General features: G+C 39.4%; 1 protein-coding gene across 11 annotated transcripts in view; it reads left to right on the top strand.

Moving 5' to 3' along the window:
• The first annotated feature begins 392 nt into the window (after positions 1–392).
• Positions 393–18,712, top strand: part of brinp3a.1 (bone morphogenetic protein/retinoic acid inducible neural-specific 3a, tandem duplicate 1) — a 62,652-nt gene continuing 44,332 nt past the window's right edge. The window contains exons 1-4 of one of the 11 annotated variants that reach the window (XM_047813059.1): positions 393–618; positions 798–869; positions 989–1,027; positions 3,175–3,455. In XM_047813059.1, coding sequence (XP_047669015.1) covers positions 3,226–3,455 — 230 coding nt within the window. In that variant the 5' untranslated portion in view covers positions 393–618; positions 798–869; positions 989–1,027; positions 3,175–3,225. Of the gene's footprint in view, positions 1,083–3,171; positions 3,456–18,712 lie in introns of all 11 variants that reach the window. The other 10 variants (XM_027154405.2, XM_027154406.2, XM_047813056.1 and 7 more) reach the window with 10 other exon arrangements.

The following is an 18,712-nucleotide window of genomic DNA, read 5'->3' on the forward strand; positions in this document are numbered from 1 at the left end:
TGGATTGGCTATGCTAAATTTTCCCCTAGGTGTGAATGTGTGTGTATGGTGTGATGGAAGCGACACACACTCCAGTGTGTATTTACACTAAAGGCCCAGTGTTCCCAAAATGCCACATATCTACCACAACCCTGACCTCAGATATTAACTGGGTTCTTAAACTTTTTGTAGACAGGAAGCGTTTTAACTGTAAAAATGTTAAGTGAAAAAAAAAAAAAATCAGGCAAACGTGACTTGCTTTTGAGATAATGAGGTTTGGTTTGAGGTTAAACTCATTTTTTGGTGGATGTTGAAGAAAAAGCATTATGAACCTCACTCCTCAGAGCCCCGCCCCTTTATACTCCGCACAGCCAATCAGGAGTGGACCAGGCTTGCCTCCGAAATAAATGGCACGTTCCGACGGCGTACAGGAGCATCATCGGACACACACTAACACACGCACACGAAGTCAGATCTATGGACTATGCACAGGCTCGGAACGTCCCGTGTTACATCGATAAGCAAAAGCTTTACAGCTCGTGCACTGCTGTACGGGGTTAAAACTTTCATTTCAGGAGCCTGAGACATCTTTTTTTTCATGCACAAAGGCACTGAGATTAAAAGGAGAAGATTGCACGGGTCAGTCGACACAACGACAGCTTTAAATGTTTATCAAGTGCATTTTATATCGCCGCGTATTGGACTCGGATGTCTGGAAGAGTGCACGCGCGGATCTCTGAGTGCTGACTGAAGTGAGCAGAAGGTCGTCTGAAAAAATGCGTGTCAACTGATTCAAGATTGTTTTATTTCATTTTTAGCGCTGTGATTTGGAAAACTGGGAATTAGATGGGAAGTGGGTGAGTGAGTGAACATCACAGCACTTAAAGAAGGTAAAGAAAAAGTCATTTATGGACATCTTCTTGTGTGGAAGTGTGATGGATGCGTTCAGCATCCTGACGGAACAATACAACGGGTTTCACGTGTGAACATGTATTTTTATCCCCCACAGGTGAGGATTATAGAATCAATACGTGAAAGTCTTACGCAGGTGCGTTTCACGTTTATGCTCTGGAATTGACATCATGCTACAAAAACGTGTAAATGTGAGTTAAATCGTGTCTAAAAGTTACAACGCTCTACATGTGTGGAAATATATATATATATATATATATATATATATATATATATATATATATATATATATATATATATATATATATATATAAATCCTGAAAAACCTGATACCTGAAAAAGGATTTGTGTGTAAAAATCACGTGAAAACATAGGGAAAAAAAAATTAACTGTATTTCCTTGATGGATCAAATGTGCAAATAAACAGAAAATGTTTATTATTATTATTATTATTATTATTATTATTATTATTATTATTATTATTATTATTAATACCAATAATAATAATAATAATAATAATAATAATAATAATAAGAATACTAGTAATAAAGTGTTTTGTTATTATCTTTATTATTATTATTGTTATTGTTATTATTATTATTATTATTGTTATTATTATTACTATTATTATTATTGATAATAATAATCATAGTAATAAACAAAAAATGTTTATTACTATTATTAATATTATTATTGGTATTAATAAACAGAACACTTAAATTATTATTATTATTATTATTATTATTATTATTATTATTATTATTATTATTATTATTATTATTATTGGTATTATTGATAAATGTTATTGTTACTAATAATAACAACAACAACAACAACAACAACAATAATAATAATAATAATAATAATAATATTTTTTTAATCATGTTAAAAAGAGATATAAATAAATTCAATTGTGTAAGACACAAAAAAAGATGAGCAATGTGTAAAAATAAATCTGAAAATAAACAAAGTATAGGTAATAGATTATTTAATTATGGTACTTATTGCATGTAAATAAGTAAAGAAAGAAAAATCACATGTGAAAATAAACTAATGTAAAAAAAATCACCTGCTAGAATAAAAAAAGTCTAAAAATCACCTAGAAAATAAAGAATTATTGTATATTAATTAAATGTGCAAAATGACATCACAGGTTAAAATGAACAAATTTTGTTAAAATAATGCCAAAGGAAAAAAAAAATCATGTGAGATCACATGGGGTTATTAAATTAATTAACAATGTTTACAAATCACCTGTTTTTTAAACCATGCTTAAAAATCACATGTGAAAATATTACCATGTGATCATAAAAGAATCATGGAAAAATATTCACGTGTAAAAAACAAAAAAAACAAAAACACGATGTACTGCATGTAAAACCCAACATGACTTTAGTGTCCACAACGTGCACTGTGTGATTAGTAACATGTGAAGGTCACGTCATTTTTCTCAAAGGACACGAAAGCAATCATGTTTTCTTTTTCATTTTTTTTTTGAGTATCACATGATACTCGATGATGCCAGGCCCGATCTGATATTGACTTCACTAAGTGAAAATGCTAAAAAGATTTGGTATCAAAAGTAAATGTTTCTTACTGTACAAAAAGAACAGCCCAAACAATGCCATGTTGATGTATTACTGTATGTTTGGTTCTGGGGTCATTATTTATATAGCAGACAGTTAGTTAAAACAGTATCTGGATTTTTTCCCCCATCTTGCTGTTTTAACACATTTAACCGATTAGTTCCTCATTAGTTCCTCATTATAATAAATACGTCACTGTTACTTTTAATTCATTAAACCACTTTAAGCTGTTTTCTTACAGGTAATGACCTTTTATTGAGCTACAAAGATTGAACATGAAGCTTATCGTGTTATTTATGTAGTAGTGTTTTGTCCCTTGGGACAGTGGCTGTGGGTAGTGTTTATGGCACAGTGTGACAGTGTGTGTGAGAGTTATATGCTGTCCCGTGGTCAATGTTTTGGTAGATGTAGCTGTGAAGCTAAGCATTTTATTTCCCTTTAGCATTTTTTTTAATATAATGATCCTAACTCCTGCATTAAAAGTTCAAATAGCGTTGCTCAGTATTATCAGATCAGTGAACGCATCCCTAATTATTATAGGCTTAAAGCTAAGGGAAATTGTATAACCCACCTATGACATGTATTAGAAGGTCTTAATTAATCCTAAATGCTTGTTTTGGGGCTTATTTGAGTTTGTTTTGAGTTTTACAGACAGACCTGATGTGCCACCTAACGCAGCTTTTTTCTCTCTTAGCAGTTTCAGGAGGTGAGGAAAGTCCTGAGAGAATGTGGAGTCGTGGGGTGAAGCATGAGCTGCCGGTGTGTTGCTTTTAGACTGGCGTGTCTCATGTGTCCATGGGAGTGTATTTTACTAAGCCTCCACTGCTGGGTTGTAGCCTCGGCCACAGGCTCGCGGGATGCTGCTGGTCCATTCGGCTGGCTCCTTTCAGACAAAGGGCCTTTTCATCAGACTCAGGAATTTACGGAGTTTGTGGAGCGCTACCAACAGGGCTTCACCACCAGGTACAAAATATACAGGTGAGTCATGCAAAGCAGCCAGATTCATTTGTAGCCATTTTTTAAATTGAATAAACCCACAATTGCATTGTTGTAGATTGACAGTTTTCGAAAATTGAGGTGATTTTAGCGCCTGCAAGCCTGACATCGTGAAGCATGCTGTGATCTCCGTACTCAGGAGTTCGGCAGCGTGTACTGAAAAGTGGAATTTGACGATTACGTGTACTTCGTGACAGCTGAGGCATTGACAGAAGTTGAAATGAGTTCAAGCATGGTGGATTAGATGAAGTAACAGCAGCACAAAAGGCAGCTGAAAATGAGTCTGAGTGACATGCGTGTTTGGCAGAGCTCAGTGCCCATGCAGCCCAGCACAGATGGAGATGCCAACACTGGGGTTAGACAGGCATGCTGTCCTCTACAGCTCGGCACATTTGTGAATGCTTATTTTTTTCAGCTGCACTAAATTGGTGTTAAGCCGGATCTCCCCCTGCTGGTGGGCTGGGACGCTGGAGTAGTGTGTGTGTGTGTGTGTGTGTGTGTGTGTGTGTGTGTGTGTGTGTGTGTGTGTGTGTGTGTGTCTTTCTGAGCTACGCTTTTCACCCATGATTGTGTGAGTAACTTGATGACATGAAAAAAAACAAACAAACATATGTACATGCGTTTCAACATCTTTGTTTCCTCTATCTATCTATCTATCTATCTATCTATCTATCTATCTATCTATCTATCTATCTATCTATCTATCTATCTATCTATCTATCTATCTATCTATCTATCGTTTATCTAAAATAATAAGGTGGTCTGATGCTGGGAGAGGTGGCCTTCATAATCTTGTTAAAACAATAACAATAAATCTATCTATCTATCTATCTATCTATCTATCTATCTATCTATCTATCTATCTATCTATCTGTCTGTCTGTCTGTCTGTCTGTCTGTCTGTCTGTCTGTCTACCTATCTACCTATCTATCTATCTATCTATCTATCTATCTATCTATCTATCTATCTATCTATCTGTCTGTCTGTCTACCTGTCTGTCTGTCTGTCTATCTATCTATCTATCTATCTATCTATCTATCTATCTATCTATCTATCTATCTATCTATCTATCTATCTATCTATCTATCTATCTGTCTGTCTGTCTGTCTGTCTATCTATCTATCTACCTACCTACCTATCTATCTGTCTGTCTGTCTGTCTGTCTGTCTGGAGCATCCGTGCCGAGTCATGTGACACCCTGCAGCAGAAACACTTCTTGTTTTATATCCATATGTATTCATATCACTTAAGACTCGAAGGCTGTCTAATGTGTTCACGTCACGGCACAAATCAATCTTCCTGTATTGTTTATATCTGTTCGTAATTCAATGTTGCTTAAAAGGTTGGAGATGATTTCACTATTGGCATTTAGCCTTCCACTTTACTTTTACTTTGTAATGTATTCATTTTTAATCTAAGGGAATGTGTATCAAACCCAGTGGCTTAACCCTCATAACACAACAAGCCTATTTCTTATGTTTCTTCTCTGACCATGGCTTTAAAGTCTATAAACTGCATCCATTTTAGTTTGATCATTTGGAGAAGAGAACTGTGTGTACAGAGTGCATGTTCTTCTTCTTATGAACATCAGGGAAGCTGGATGACGCAACTTGAATGTTAGGACACGACGAACATCTGAACTATTTCATACGGGTGAATGTGTTCAGGTAGCAGAGCGAATAGCGAGGAACCGGAATCAATGTGAACGCTTATAACCTGTTATGGATTACTTATTAAAAAAATATATATAAGGAGCTGTTAAATTGATTCACACACACACACACACACACACACACACACACACACACACACACACACACACAGAGTAAATAGTATTTATCTTATACTAAGAGTTTAATCATTATATGTCAGCATTAAGCGTAGTTAAAATAGATTGGAATACTATTTGTTCATTTATTTATTTTTATTTGATAGGGACAAGGCTGAGACGAAATGGAGAGAAAAGTGAAACTGAGCTTGAGATAGCTTGAGAGTTTTCATCCCTGGCCAGTTCTTGCTGTGGCAAACTGGAGATAAATATCAAGCAAGCAGTAAAAGTATTGTAGCACATACAAAAAAAATCGACCAACAAAAGTGCAGAACAATTTCTGTGGTATTGAGAATATGTGTTTTACAAATAAAAATATATACAGTTGAGTTTAAATCAAGTGCCTAACTGGGTGAATAAATGAATGTTGACGTTGTTGTATGGCATTTCTAAAAAAAAAAAAAAATAGCAGAATCAGAATCAGCTTTATTGCCAGGCATGTTTTCACATGCGAGGAATTTATTTTAGTGCCAGAAGCTCCACAGTGTAACAGAATGACATATACAGTATAGACGAACTTGTATGTACACATTTACAGGTGTGAAATCTGCAGTTGAAATATACATATACAAATATACATATACAAATATACATATAGAAATATAGACAGTTTGTATGTACAAATTTGCAAGTGTGAGAAATGTGCAATTGAAGTATACAATATATACAATTTGTATGTACACATGTGTAATTGTGAAATGTGCACTTGGAGTAAACAGTAAACATGTAGACAATATGTATGTATGTATGTACATAGTATATGTCCACATAGTATACAGGTATACATAGTACAAATATTAGGTGTTGTGTGTTCCATGGTGTTAATTGTTCATCAGATGGATTGCTTGAGGGAAGAAACTGTTCCTATGTCTGGTCGTTCTGGAGCTCGGGGCTCTGCAGCTCTGTACTGTTGCTTTACACACACATTTGTAAAGGCAGTTTCATTGGAACAGGAATAACTCTCTGGTCCTGGAAACACCCTTGAATTCCTGCACATATATTCCATACCTTGGACATGTCTGTCATTTAATATTCCTCTTGAGTCTTGCTCTGGAAACTTGTAGACCTATATGGAGCAGTATAGATTTATCCCTGGATGTCTCCTGGGCTAGAAAAGCACACGCTCCCTGAGAGACCATCACGATACAGTGTGTTTTTTTCTAAAGCCCGTTCGGTTTCCATCAACCTCGTCATACATACGGAGGAACCACATCGTTCCTTTTTTTTTTTTCTTTTCTTTTCTTTTTGAGACATACAGTATCTATGAGACATGTGACAGTTCATCTTTTACCAGATGAACCCTTGAGTATGTAGTTCTTCGCTGTGATGAATGAATTAGCGCACATCGCTTGTCCTCTATTCCCAGCATGCAAATCGCTACTTATTATAGAGCTGTTGACATGTAGAAGTGTGTATGCAGGCTTATACCGAGGTACCGTGCAAAGAATTAGCAGGACGACGCTTTCTGTGGAGAATTACTGCTGATATTCATTGTATCTTCAAGAAGCGCTGGCTAAGCTGACAAGCGTTGTCAGCTTGCGCACAGGGAGCTTTGCTATTAGCACCTGACAGCAACATTCTCACAGCAAACACATTGAAATTGTATATAAATGTGTGTGTGTGTGTGTGTGTGTGTGTGTGTGTGTGTGTGTGTGTGTGTGTGTGTGTGTGTGTGTTTGTGTGTGTGTGTGCGCGTGTGTGTGTGTGTGTTTCTACCATTACAAAGGCTTTCTCGCTAGACACAATTAATCAGAAATGATCTCAAACACCAGCTCAAACACCAGTGTGTTACTCTGTGTGTGTGGAGTGTGTTACTCTGTGTGTGGAGTGTCTTACTCTGCTTCCGAGTGTGTTACTCTGTGTGTGGAGTGTGTTACTCTGTGTGTGGAGTGTCTTACTCTGCTTCCGAGTGTGTTACTCTGTGTGTGGAGTGTGTTACTCTGTGTGTGGAGTGTCTTACTCTGCTTCCGAGTGTGTTACTCTGTGTGTGTGGAGTGTGTTACTCTGTGTGTGGAGTGTCTTACTCTGCTTCCGAGTGTGTTACTCTGTGTGTGTGGAGTGTGTTACTGTGTGTGTGGAGTGTGTTACTCTGCTTCCGAGTGTGTTACTCTGTGTGTGTGGAGTGTGTTACTCTGTGTGTGGAGTGTCTTACTCTGCTTCCGAGTGTGTTACTCTGTGTGTGGAGTGTGTTACTCTGTGTGTGGAGTGTCTTACTCTGCTTCCGAGTGTGTTACTCTGTGTGTGTGGAGTGTGTTACTCTGTGTGTGGAGTGTGTTACTCTGCTTCCGAGTGTGTTACTCTGTGTGTGGAGTGTGTTACTCTGTGTGTAGAGTGTGTTACTCTGCCTCTGAGTGTGTTACTCTGCTTCCGAGTGTGTTACTCTGTGTGTAGAGTGTGTTACTCTGTGTGTAGAGTGTGTTACTCTGTGTGTAGAGTGTGTTACTCTGTGTATAGAGTGTGTTACTCTGACTCTGAGTGTTACTCTGTGTGTAGAGTGTGTTACTCTGTGTGTAGAGTGTGTTACTCTGTGTGTGGAGTGTGTTACTCTGTGTGTCGAGTGTGTTACTCTGTGTTACTCTGCCTCTAGGAGTCAGACTCTCTAACCATTAGGCCACGGCTTACTCTGTGTGTAGTGTGTTACTCTGTGTGTAGTGTGTTACTCTGTGTGTAGTGTGTTACTCTGCATCTGTGTGTTACTCTGTGTGTAGTGTTTTACTCTGTGTGTAGTGTGTTACTCTGCCTCTCTGTGTTACTCTGTGTGTAGTGTTTTACTCTGTGTGTAGTGTGTTACTCTGCCTCTCTGTGTTACTCTGCCTCTCTGTGTTAATCTGTGTGTAGTGTGTTACTCTGCATCTGGGTGTTACTCGATGTGTAGTGTGTTACTCTGTGTGTAGTGTTTTACTCTGCATCTGCGTGTTACTCTGTGTGTAGTGTTTTACTCTGTGTGTAGTGTGTTACTCTGCCTCTCTGTGTGTAGTGTTTTACTCTGTGTGTAGTGTGTTACTCTGCCTCTCTGTGTTACTCTGTGTGTAGTGTGTTACTCTGCATCTGTGTGTTACTCTGTGTGTAGTGTTTTACTCTGCATCTGCGTGTTACTCTGTGTGTAGTGTTTTACTCTGTGTGTAGTGTGTTACTCTGCCTCTCTGTGTTACTCTGTGTGTAGTGTTTTACTCTGCATCTGTGTGTTACTCTGTGTGTAGTGTTTTACTCTGTGTGTAGTGTGTTACTCTGCCTCTCTGTGTTACTCTGCCTCTCTGTGTTACTCTGTGTGTAGTGTGTTACTCTGCCTCTCTGTGTTACTCTGTGTGTAGTGTTTTACTCTGCATCTGTGTGTTACTCTGTGTGTAGTGTTTTACTCTGCATCTGTGTGTTACTCTGTGTGTAGTGTTTTACTCTGTGTGTAGTGTGTTACTCTGCCTCTCTGTGTTACTCTGCCTCTCTGTGTTACTCTGTGTGTAGTGTTTTACTCTGCATCTGTGTGTTACTCTGTGTGTAGTGTTTTACTCTGCATCTGTGTGTTACTCTGTGTGTAGTGTTTTACTCTGCATCTGTGTGTTACTCTGTGTGTAGTGTTTTACTCTGTGTGTAGTGTGTTACTTTGCCTCTCTGTGTTACTCTGCCTCTCTGTGTTACTCTGTGTGTAGTGTGTTACTCTGCCTCTCTGTGTTACTCTGCCTCTCTGTGTTACTCTGTGTGTAGTGTTTTACTCTGTGTGTAGTGTGTTACTCTGCCTCTCTGTGTTACTCTGCCTCTCTGTGTTAATCTGTGTGTAGTGTGTTACTCTGCATCTGGGTGTTACTCGATGTGTAGTGTGTTACTCTGTGTGTAGTGTTTTACTCTGCATCTGTGTGTTACTCTGTGTGTAGTGTTTTACTCTGTGTGTAGTGTGTTACTCTGCCTCTCTGTGTTACTCTGTGTGTAGTGTTTTACTCTGCATCTGTGTGTTACTCTGTGTGTAGTGTTTTACTCTGTGTGTAGTGTGTTACTCTGCCTCTCTGTGTTACTCTGTGTGTAGTGTGTTACTCTGCCTCTCTGTGTTACTCTGCCTCTCTGTGTTACTCTGTGTGTAGTGTGTTACTCTGCATCTGGGTGTTACTCGATGTGCAGTGTGTTACTCTGTGTGTAGTGTTTTACTCTGCATCTGTGTGTTACTCTGTGTGTAGTGTTTTACTCTGTGTGTAGTGTGTTACTCTGCCTCTCTGTGTTACTCTGCCTCTCAGTGTTACTCTGTGTGTAGTGTGTTACTCTGCATCTGGGTGTTACTCGATGTGTAGTGTGTTACTCTGTGTGTAGTGTTTTACTCTGCATCTGTGTGTTACTCTTTGTGTAGTGTTTTACTCTGTGTGTAGTGTGTTACTCTGCCTCTCTGTGTTACTCTGTGTGTAGTGTGTTACTCTGCATCTGTGTGTTACTCTGTGTGTAGTGTTTTACTCTGCATCTGTGTGTTACTCTGTGTGTAGTGTTTTACTCTGTGTGTAGTGTGTTACTCTGCCTCTCTGTGTTACCCTGTGTGTAGTGTGTTACTCTGCCTCTCTGTGTTACTCTGTGTGTAGTGTTTTACTCTGCATCTGTGTGTTACTCTGTGTGTAGTGTTTTACTCTGCATCTGTGTGTTACTCTGTGTGTAGTGTTTTACTCTGTGTGTAGTGTGTTACTCTGCCTCTCTGTGTTACTCTGCCTCTCTGTGTTACTCTGTGCGTAGTGTGTTACTCTGCCTCTCTGTGTTACTCTGCCTCTCTGTGTTACTCTGTGTGTAGTGTTTTACTCTGTGTGTAGTGTGTTACTCTGCCTCTCTGTGTTACTCTGCCTCTCTGTGTTAATCTGTGTGTAGTGTGTTACTCTGCATCTGGGTGTTACTCGATGTGTAGTGTGTTACTCTTTGTGTAGTGTTTTACTCTGGATCTGTGTGTTACTCTTTGTGTAGTGTTTTACTCTGTGTGTAGTGTGTTACTCTGCCTCTCTGTGTTACTCTGTGTGTAGTGTTTTACTCTGCATCTGCGTGTTACTCTGTGTGTAGTGTTTTACTCTGTGTGTAGTGTGTTACTCTGCCTCTCTGTGTTACTCTGTGTGTAGTGTTTTACTCTGCATCTGTGTGTTACTCTGTGTGTAGTGTTTTACTCTGTGTGTAGTGTGTTACTCTGCCTCTCTGTGTTACTCTGTGTGTAGTGTTTTACTCTGCATCTGTGTGTTACTCTGTGTGTAGTGTTTTACTCTGTGTGTAGTGTGTTACTCTGCCTCTCTGTGTTACTCTGTGTGTAGTGTGTTACTCTGCCTCTCTGTGTTACTCTGCCTCTCTGTGTTACTCTGTGTGTAGTGTGTTACTCTGCATCTGGGTGTTACTCGATGTGTAGTGTGTTACTCTGTGTGTAGTGTTTTACTCTGCATCTGTGTGTTACTCTGTGTGTAGTGTTTTACTCTGTGTGTAGTGTGTTACTCTGCCTCTCTGTGTTACTCTGCCTCTCAGTGTTACTCTGTGTGTAGTGTGTTACTCTGCATCTGGGTGTTACTCGATGTGTAGTGTGTTACTCTGTGTGTAGTGTGTTACTCTGCCTCTCTGTGTTATCTGTGTGTAGTGTTTTACTCTGTGTGTAGTGTGTTACTCTGTGTGTAGTGTTTTACTCTGCATCTGTGTGTTACTCTGTGTGTAGTGTGTTACTCTGTGTGTAGTGTGTTACTCTGCCTCTCTGTGTTACTCTGCCTCTCTGTGTTACTCTGTGTGTAGTTTGTTACTCTGCATCTGGGTGTTACTCGATGTGTAGTGTGTTACTCTGTGTGTAGTGTTTTACTCTGCCTCTCTGTATACTCTGTGTGTAGTGTATTTACTCTGCCTCTCTGTGTTACGCTGTGTGTACTGTGTTACTCTGTGTGTAGTGTGTTACTCTGTGTGTAGTGTGTTACTCTGTGTGTAGTGTTTTACTTTGTGTGTAGTGTTTTACTCTGCCTCTCTGTGTTACGCTGTGTGTAGTGTGTTACTCTGTGTGTAGTGTTTTACTCTGCCTCTCTGTGTTACTCTGTGTGTAGTGTTTTACTCTGCCTCTCTGTGTTACTCTGTGTGTAGTGTGTTACTCTGCCTCTCTGTTTTACTCTGTGTGTAGTGTGTTACTCTGCCTCTCTGTGTTACTCTGTGTGTAGTGTTTTACTCTGTGTGTAGTGTGTTACTCCGTGTGTAGTGTGTTACTCTGTGTGTAGTGTTCTACTCTGTCTCTCTGTGTTACTCTGTGTGTAGTGTGTTACTCTGTGTGTAGTGTGTTACTCTGCCTCTCTGTGTTACTCCGTGTGTAGTGTGTTACTCTGAGTGTAGTGTGTTACTCTGCCTCTCTGTGTTACTCTGTGTGTAGTGTGTTACTCTGAGTGTAGTGTGTTACTCTGCCTCTCTGTGTTACTCTGTGTGTAGTGTGTTACTCTGCCTCTCTGTGTTACTCCGTGTGTAGTGTGTTACTCTGAGTGTAGTGTGTTACTCTGCCTCTCTGTGTTACTCCGTGTGTAGTGTGTTACTCTGAGTGTAGTGTGTTACTCTGCCTCTCTGTGTTACTCCGTGTGTAGTGTGTTACTCTGAGTGTAGTGTGTTACTCTGCCTCTCTGTGTTACTCTGTGTGTAGTGTGTTACTCTGCCTCTCTGTGTTACTCTGTGTGTAGTTTTCTACTCTGCCTCTCTGTGTTACTCTGTGTGTAGTTTTCTACACTGCCTCTCTGTGTTACTCTGCATCTGTAGTTTGTTACTCTGTGTGTAGTGTGTTACTCTGTGTGTAGTGTGTAGTTTGTTACTCTGTGTGTAGTTTGTTACTCTGTGTGTAGAGTGTTACTCTGCATCTGTGTGCTACTCTGTGTGTAGAGTGTTACTCTGCATCTGTGTGCTACTCTGTGTGTAGAGTGCGGTTCTCTGCCTCTGAGTAATATCTATGCGTGTTAAGTGTGTTACTCTGCCTCATGAGTGTGTTACACTGCTTCTGATTAAATTACTCTACCACAGCATGTATTACTCTCTTTTGAGTGTTACACTGCCTCTTGAGTGTGTTACACTGCCTCTTGTGTGCATTACACTGCCTCTGAGTGTGTTGCTCTGTGTACAGTGTGTGTTTCTCTGCCTCTGAGTATGGTCTAGGCATGCTGAGTGGATTAATCTGCCTCTTGAGTGTTACACTGCTTCAAATTAAATTAATGTGTCTCTTGTATTTGTTGATCTGTCTTACAGTGTATTACTCTGTGTTGTGTCTCTCTGTCTTTGCCCTCTGAGTGTGTTACACTGCCTGTTTCTCTGTCTCTAAATGTGTTTCTTTGTCTCTAAATGTTACCCCGCCTCTGAGTGTGTTACTCTGCCTCTGAGTGTGTTACACTGCCTGTTTCTCTGTCTCTAAATGTGTTTCTTTGTCTCTAAATGTTACCCCGCCTCTGAGTGTGTTACTCTGCCTCTGAGTGTGTTACACTGCCTGTTTCTCTATCTCTAAATGTGTTTCTTTGTCTCTAAATGTTACCCCGCCTCTGAGTGTGTTACACTGTCTGTTTCTCTGTCTCTAAATGTGTTTCTTTGTCTCTAAATGTTACCCCGCCTCTGAGTGTGTTACACTGCCTGTTTCTCTGTCTCTAAATGTGTTTCTTTGTCTCTAAATGTTACCCCGCCTCTGAGTGTGTTACCCCGCCTCTGAGTGTGTTACTCTGTCTCTGAATGTGTTTCTTTGTCTCTAAATGTTACCCCGCCTCTGAGTGTGTTACTCTGACTCTGAGTGTGTTACTCTGTCTCTGGGTGTGTTACTTTGCCTCTGAGTGTGTTACTCTGCCTCTGAGTGTGTTTCTCTGCCTCTGAGTGTGTTTCTCTGTCTCTGGGTGTGTTACTCTGCCTCTGAGTGTGTTACTCTGTCTCTGGGTGTGTTACTTTGCCTCTGAGTGTGTTACTCTGCCTCTGAGTGTGTTTCTCTGTCTCTGGGTGTGTTACTCTGCCTCTGAGTGTGTTACTCTGTCTCTGGGTGTGTTACTCTGTCTCTGGGTGTGTTACTTTGCCTCTGAGTGTGTTACTCTGCCTCTGAGTGTGTTACTCTGACTCTGAGTGTGTTTCTCTGTCTCTGGGTGTTTTACTCTGCCTCTGAGTGTGTTACTCTGTCTCTGGGTGTGTTACTTTGCCTCTAAGTGTGTTACTCTGCCTCTGAGTGTGTTTCTCTGCCTCTGAGTGTGTTTCTCTGTCTCTGGGTGTGTTACTCTGCCTCTGAGTGTGTTACTCTGTCTCTGGGTGTGTTACTTTGCCTCTGAGTGTGTTACTCTGCCTCTGAGTGTGTTTCTCTGTCTCTGGGTGTGTTACTCTGCCTCTGAGTGTGTTTCTCTGTCTCTGGGTGTGTTACTTTGCCTCTGAGTGTGTTACTCTGTCTCTGGGTGTGTTACTTTGCCTCTGAGTGTGTTTCTCGCTATCCTGTGTGTTAGTTTGCCTTTGTGATGTTAACATAAGAGTGGAAAGAATCAGGTATGCACAGGTATACAGGAGGGTTTTGGTTCATAAATACATGTAATTTGAGAACAGAACTCCACATCACACTGCTGAAACATTCAGCAACAAGGGTGCAAACACAAGGTGATACTTCAAAATACACTTGTTCACTTTCCTTAGTCTGTATTAACTCTTTTTACCAGGGACCAACAAATGGAATTTGCCCCTGTTTAGTTGTGGCCATGTCTTGGTCATGTCTCACATGTCTTGGTGCTTAATATGAAGCTCATATAAAAGTAGACACTCAGGGTTTAAGAAACTGTAGTTCTTTCTACATATTGCTGTTTTGACCTAATAACTAAAGGAACAACATATTTCTATCTTTAAAGTAAATGGTGATATTAAACCCATGTCTGTTCTCCAAGATGCCCCAAGTAGAGGCAAATAATCATCTAAAAATGTAAAGGTGTTATCTTTAACCACTAAAATGCTGTGTATGGTTATCCAAACAGAGGTAAAAAAAAAAGGTAAAAATAAGAGGTATTGTGGGCAGCACAATAGAGCTTTTTCTTCTCTGCTCATTTTCCAAGCCCATTTCATGGCAGTAAAGTCATTTCCAATTACTTGCTTTGAGATTTCATAGAAGAACTGCACAAATCTGTCTATATTCATTCATTCATTCATTCATTCATTCATTTTCTATCGTTATCCGAACTTCTGGGGTCAAGGAGAGCCTGTGCCTATCTCATCGGGCATCGAGGCAGGATACACCCTGGACGGAGTGCCAACCCATCGCAGGGCACACACACACTCTCATTCACTCACACACTCACACACTACGGACAATTTTCCAGAGATGCCAATCAACCTACCATGCATGTCTTTGGACCAGGGAGGAAACCCCCGAGGCACGGGGAGAACATGCAAACTCCACACACACAAGGCGGAGGCGGGAATCGAACCCCCGACCCTGGAGGTGTGAGGCAAACGTGCTAACCACTAAGCCACCGTGCCCCCCCAAAATTTGTCTATATATCACACATATTATTTCATTCGGCTTCTAGTGCCCACATGTAACACAAACACATTCCAGTTTGCTTTGCTTCCATATGCACAAGTTTAATGTTTATTGCAATCAGACCGACTTTAATATGCAGACACTTTGGATAATTTGTCACCATTCAAGCCCAAACCGTTCTGCTGTTTAGATTGTGCTAATGAATACACATTTATCAACAACTTCAATCATCACATATTTCGCATCATGTTTGACAACTACCCTTTTATTGCATTAGTACATACACTGTGTACACGGTTATCATAGAAATGTCGTATAGCTTTCAATTTTAATCATATAGCACATTTAACATTGTCTTAAAGCAGCTTTACAGAACATAAGAGCGTGTGTTAAGCATTCCTCATTAATATGTACTCTTCTATGTATATTCTGATATATTCACTCAATCACTGACACTTTTAAAGCCGACGATTTAGGATAAGGCACAGTCACGTTTACCATTACGCACTTGGCAGGATGAAATGAGGTAGCACTTCAGTGCTGTTACACACTTAATATGCTTTAAAAGTCAAGGCAAGGTACTTGAAGACAATTCTACTTCAAGACAAGATGACAAGACAAGAATGAACAAACATATACCTTATAATTAAAACGCACAAAAAAGACAGAGTTTTAATCAAATTTCTCTGTGTTTTAACATACTGTATGAGGATGAGGTTCCCCTTTGACTCTGGTTCCTCTCAAGGTTCCTTCCTTTACCGTCTAAAGGACTTTTTCCTTGTTACTGCTGCCTGAGTCACCTCAGACTTGCTCATTAGGGATAAATAAATACACATTGTGAACTAAGTATCTAATATTAGTCTTGAATTTTTGTATTCTATTAATCTTTATATTATTCTTTATATTAACCTTTTGTTCTATGTTTATGTTCTGTTAAGCTGCTTTGAGACCATGTCTATTGTAAAAAGCGCTATACATATAACCTTCAGTTGAATTGAATTGAATTAACAAATACTAAAGTACTGTAGGTATAGATTACAATGGGTCGTCTTATGCAGTCAAGGATCTGGAAAGAATTCTTCATTCCCAGTGGCATTTTTCCTTTTCTTTACATATACAACATGACCACTAAACATCCCATGTTTCACAAACACTACATTTTTTTCAGCCTTTTTTTCTAATTTTTTTCTCATTTATGACTAAGTGGATGTGAGAAAATAGCTTTATTGTATATATATAATATTTTTTTTCATGTGCAACGATTTTAACCTCCGTTGTTTTTAATAAAAAAAGATATTTGCAAATATTTGTACCTTTAAATTCTAAAATTCTGCAAATGCTAGAAACAAAGAGACAGAGTACTTAGTAATTAGATAAAATAGTGTTAACCCCTTCCAAGCCAGGAAAGTAATTATACATATTTTCTTAAATATACAAAGCCTGATTGTATCTACACATGCAGCATAGCAGAAGTACGGGAATAAGATTACAAAAAGATTTGCATCTAAACAAAACACAAGTGCAACACCAAGAGACTAAATGAACAGACAAAACAAATGCATAAACATTGCGTACATACAGTAACAAAACTGACACAAGCGACCGGCCACTACGCGTTACAAACACGAGCAGATTCTACAGATTTCAACGGTATAATGACGAGCACTCTCACAGAACCAGAAGCAAACAACTTTTTTTTTTTCATTAACCACCAATTACCTTCTCTTCCTTTGACCTTCTGACATAATAGAAGTAGCAGAATAATTCCAATACTCCTTGTAGTCTTTGAAATAAACACATCTTAAATCGAGAACGTCGTTTTTAAGCAAGAGGCTCAAAAATAGACCTAGGAAGAGTTTATGCTCAGATACAAGCTTGATATGGAACAGTACCATGCATCCATTTTGCCATGTAAAAGCACCAAAATATGTATCATGCAGTTACTTAGCAGTCACTTATAGGAATCTATCTTTTTATTTTTCTGCGGCACACGCGGAGATCCACAGGGCGTTCTCTGCTACAAGTGTGACATTGCATTCGAACACATGCAGCTATTCGTCACATCTTTCCAAGCTGATACTCATGGAATGCCAGTGGAGAGGATTAACCATCCAATTTTGTACACATGTCCTAGCAGATGACCTTGATCGAATTGCATTGCTCTGTATTGATAGAGACAAGGGGAGGAAGCCAGGATTCCAGTTCAGGAAGAGTACAGCCAGGCTTGGTCACAGATGAATTTGGCATCACTGGGAATTCCAATGAAGAGTCTCTAGTACCATCTAAAGCTATCCATTATGTTTTTGCTGTCTGATTGGCATTGCACCTGACCCTCACCTTTCATCTTGTAGGTGTAGAGCACACAGGATGGCTTTGGTTGAGATGGTCCATCACCTCTCAAGGAAAAGATGGCCCTTGTTAGGTCTTATTAGAAGTGTGTTAGGGATCAGTAGGAGTGGACGCTATGAGGAAAAATATCATATTGTGGTTCTTATTTCTCTGATATATAACTCACTCTCTCTCTCTCTCTCTCTCTCTCACTCTCTCTCTCTCTCTCTCTCTCTCTCTCTCTCTATGTATCTATTTATCTATCTATACACATACATATCAAATCAGATCATGACGTCATATCTTAAACGATCTCTTGCATGAACAGTATTTGTTTTTGGGGCCATTCAACAGTATTTTTTATTTCAGTTTTCTGCACACCAAACTGACAGCACTTTGAAATTAAATTGACCAAAATGCCATTTGTGCCAGTCTAATCCTCACCATATTGGTGTGTTCAGAACATCCTCTATAGTAATCTAACTCTCATTAACTCCTAATGTGTTGATTGGCCCATAAGGGTTAGAACTTCTGTTTGCTTTACTCAATACGGAGGGACCACAGAAGAAAATTTATTTACAAGGCCGAAGGGAGACGGGGGTAAAGAGGCCAGTGGAGTTACGCCCTAGTTAATTGTCTCATTTTTTATGTTTAAAGACATACGTATCTCTTGAGCGTTCTTGTACTTGCATTCGTAGCCCGGACAAGGACGGAACACTTACTCTTTCTTTAGCCGCTGATGTGACACTGTTTACCCAGTTCATCCCTTGAAGGCCATCATTCTACACTGAGAGACAAACAGGAGGTGTGCAGAGTCTTTCTTTCTTTTTTTATATTACCTCACGGGAATACTGACTCCTGCTTATGCAATTATTGCTTTTGTTGAAACCACCAGCTTTAAATCACCGCGACCCTGACCAGGTTCAAGCAATTATTGAAGATGAATGAATGAATGCAGTAAATGTGTCACACAGCACTGAGTATTCACTTATGGTAACAAATGAGGCTTTTTCTTGTCCCATGAGCTTCACATGTGACCACCATACACAATTTTTTTTACGAGTCCGGCGAGTCCCGAGTGACCCTAGACGCGATGCACACTTCTAAGACAAATTGTTTTGGTTCACATGTGTCAGAAGAGTCCAATTTTTACCTTGCTGTATGGAACAATACTATATTGATCTCCCGTATCAAGTGTTCTGAACTGACATGCCTTTAATCTCTGTGTAACAGAACAACGTTTTTCGACACAGAAAGACGTTTCAAAAGCGCTGCCAAGAATCACGGATTTACTCCGACAGCATGTTTGACTAATCGTTTTCTGTATCAAAACAACACCCAGACATTTCTGGGACATACAATGCATTAATTTTAAAGGTGCAATAACTTTCAACAGAGCTTTATAAACATAAAGCATCATTTATATTACTTAATGGAAGTGCCATTGGTACTTTGCTCGCTAAAATGAATACAGACGATGCTCTCTGATCTATAAAACATCAGTGTCATGTTTGTTTATCTTTACTAATGGATATGTGTGGTTAACCCATGTTCAGTAATCTAATTATTAGTGTTCACCCAACCACATATAATGATGCCCATATAAATATATATATATTTATACAATGTCACTTAACAGGACTTAAGCATAGA

Source organism: Tachysurus fulvidraco, chromosome 5, assembly GCF_022655615.1.
Source record: "Tachysurus fulvidraco isolate hzauxx_2018 chromosome 5, HZAU_PFXX_2.0, whole genome shotgun sequence".
NCBI lineage: Eukaryota > Metazoa > Chordata > Actinopteri > Siluriformes > Bagridae > Tachysurus > Tachysurus fulvidraco.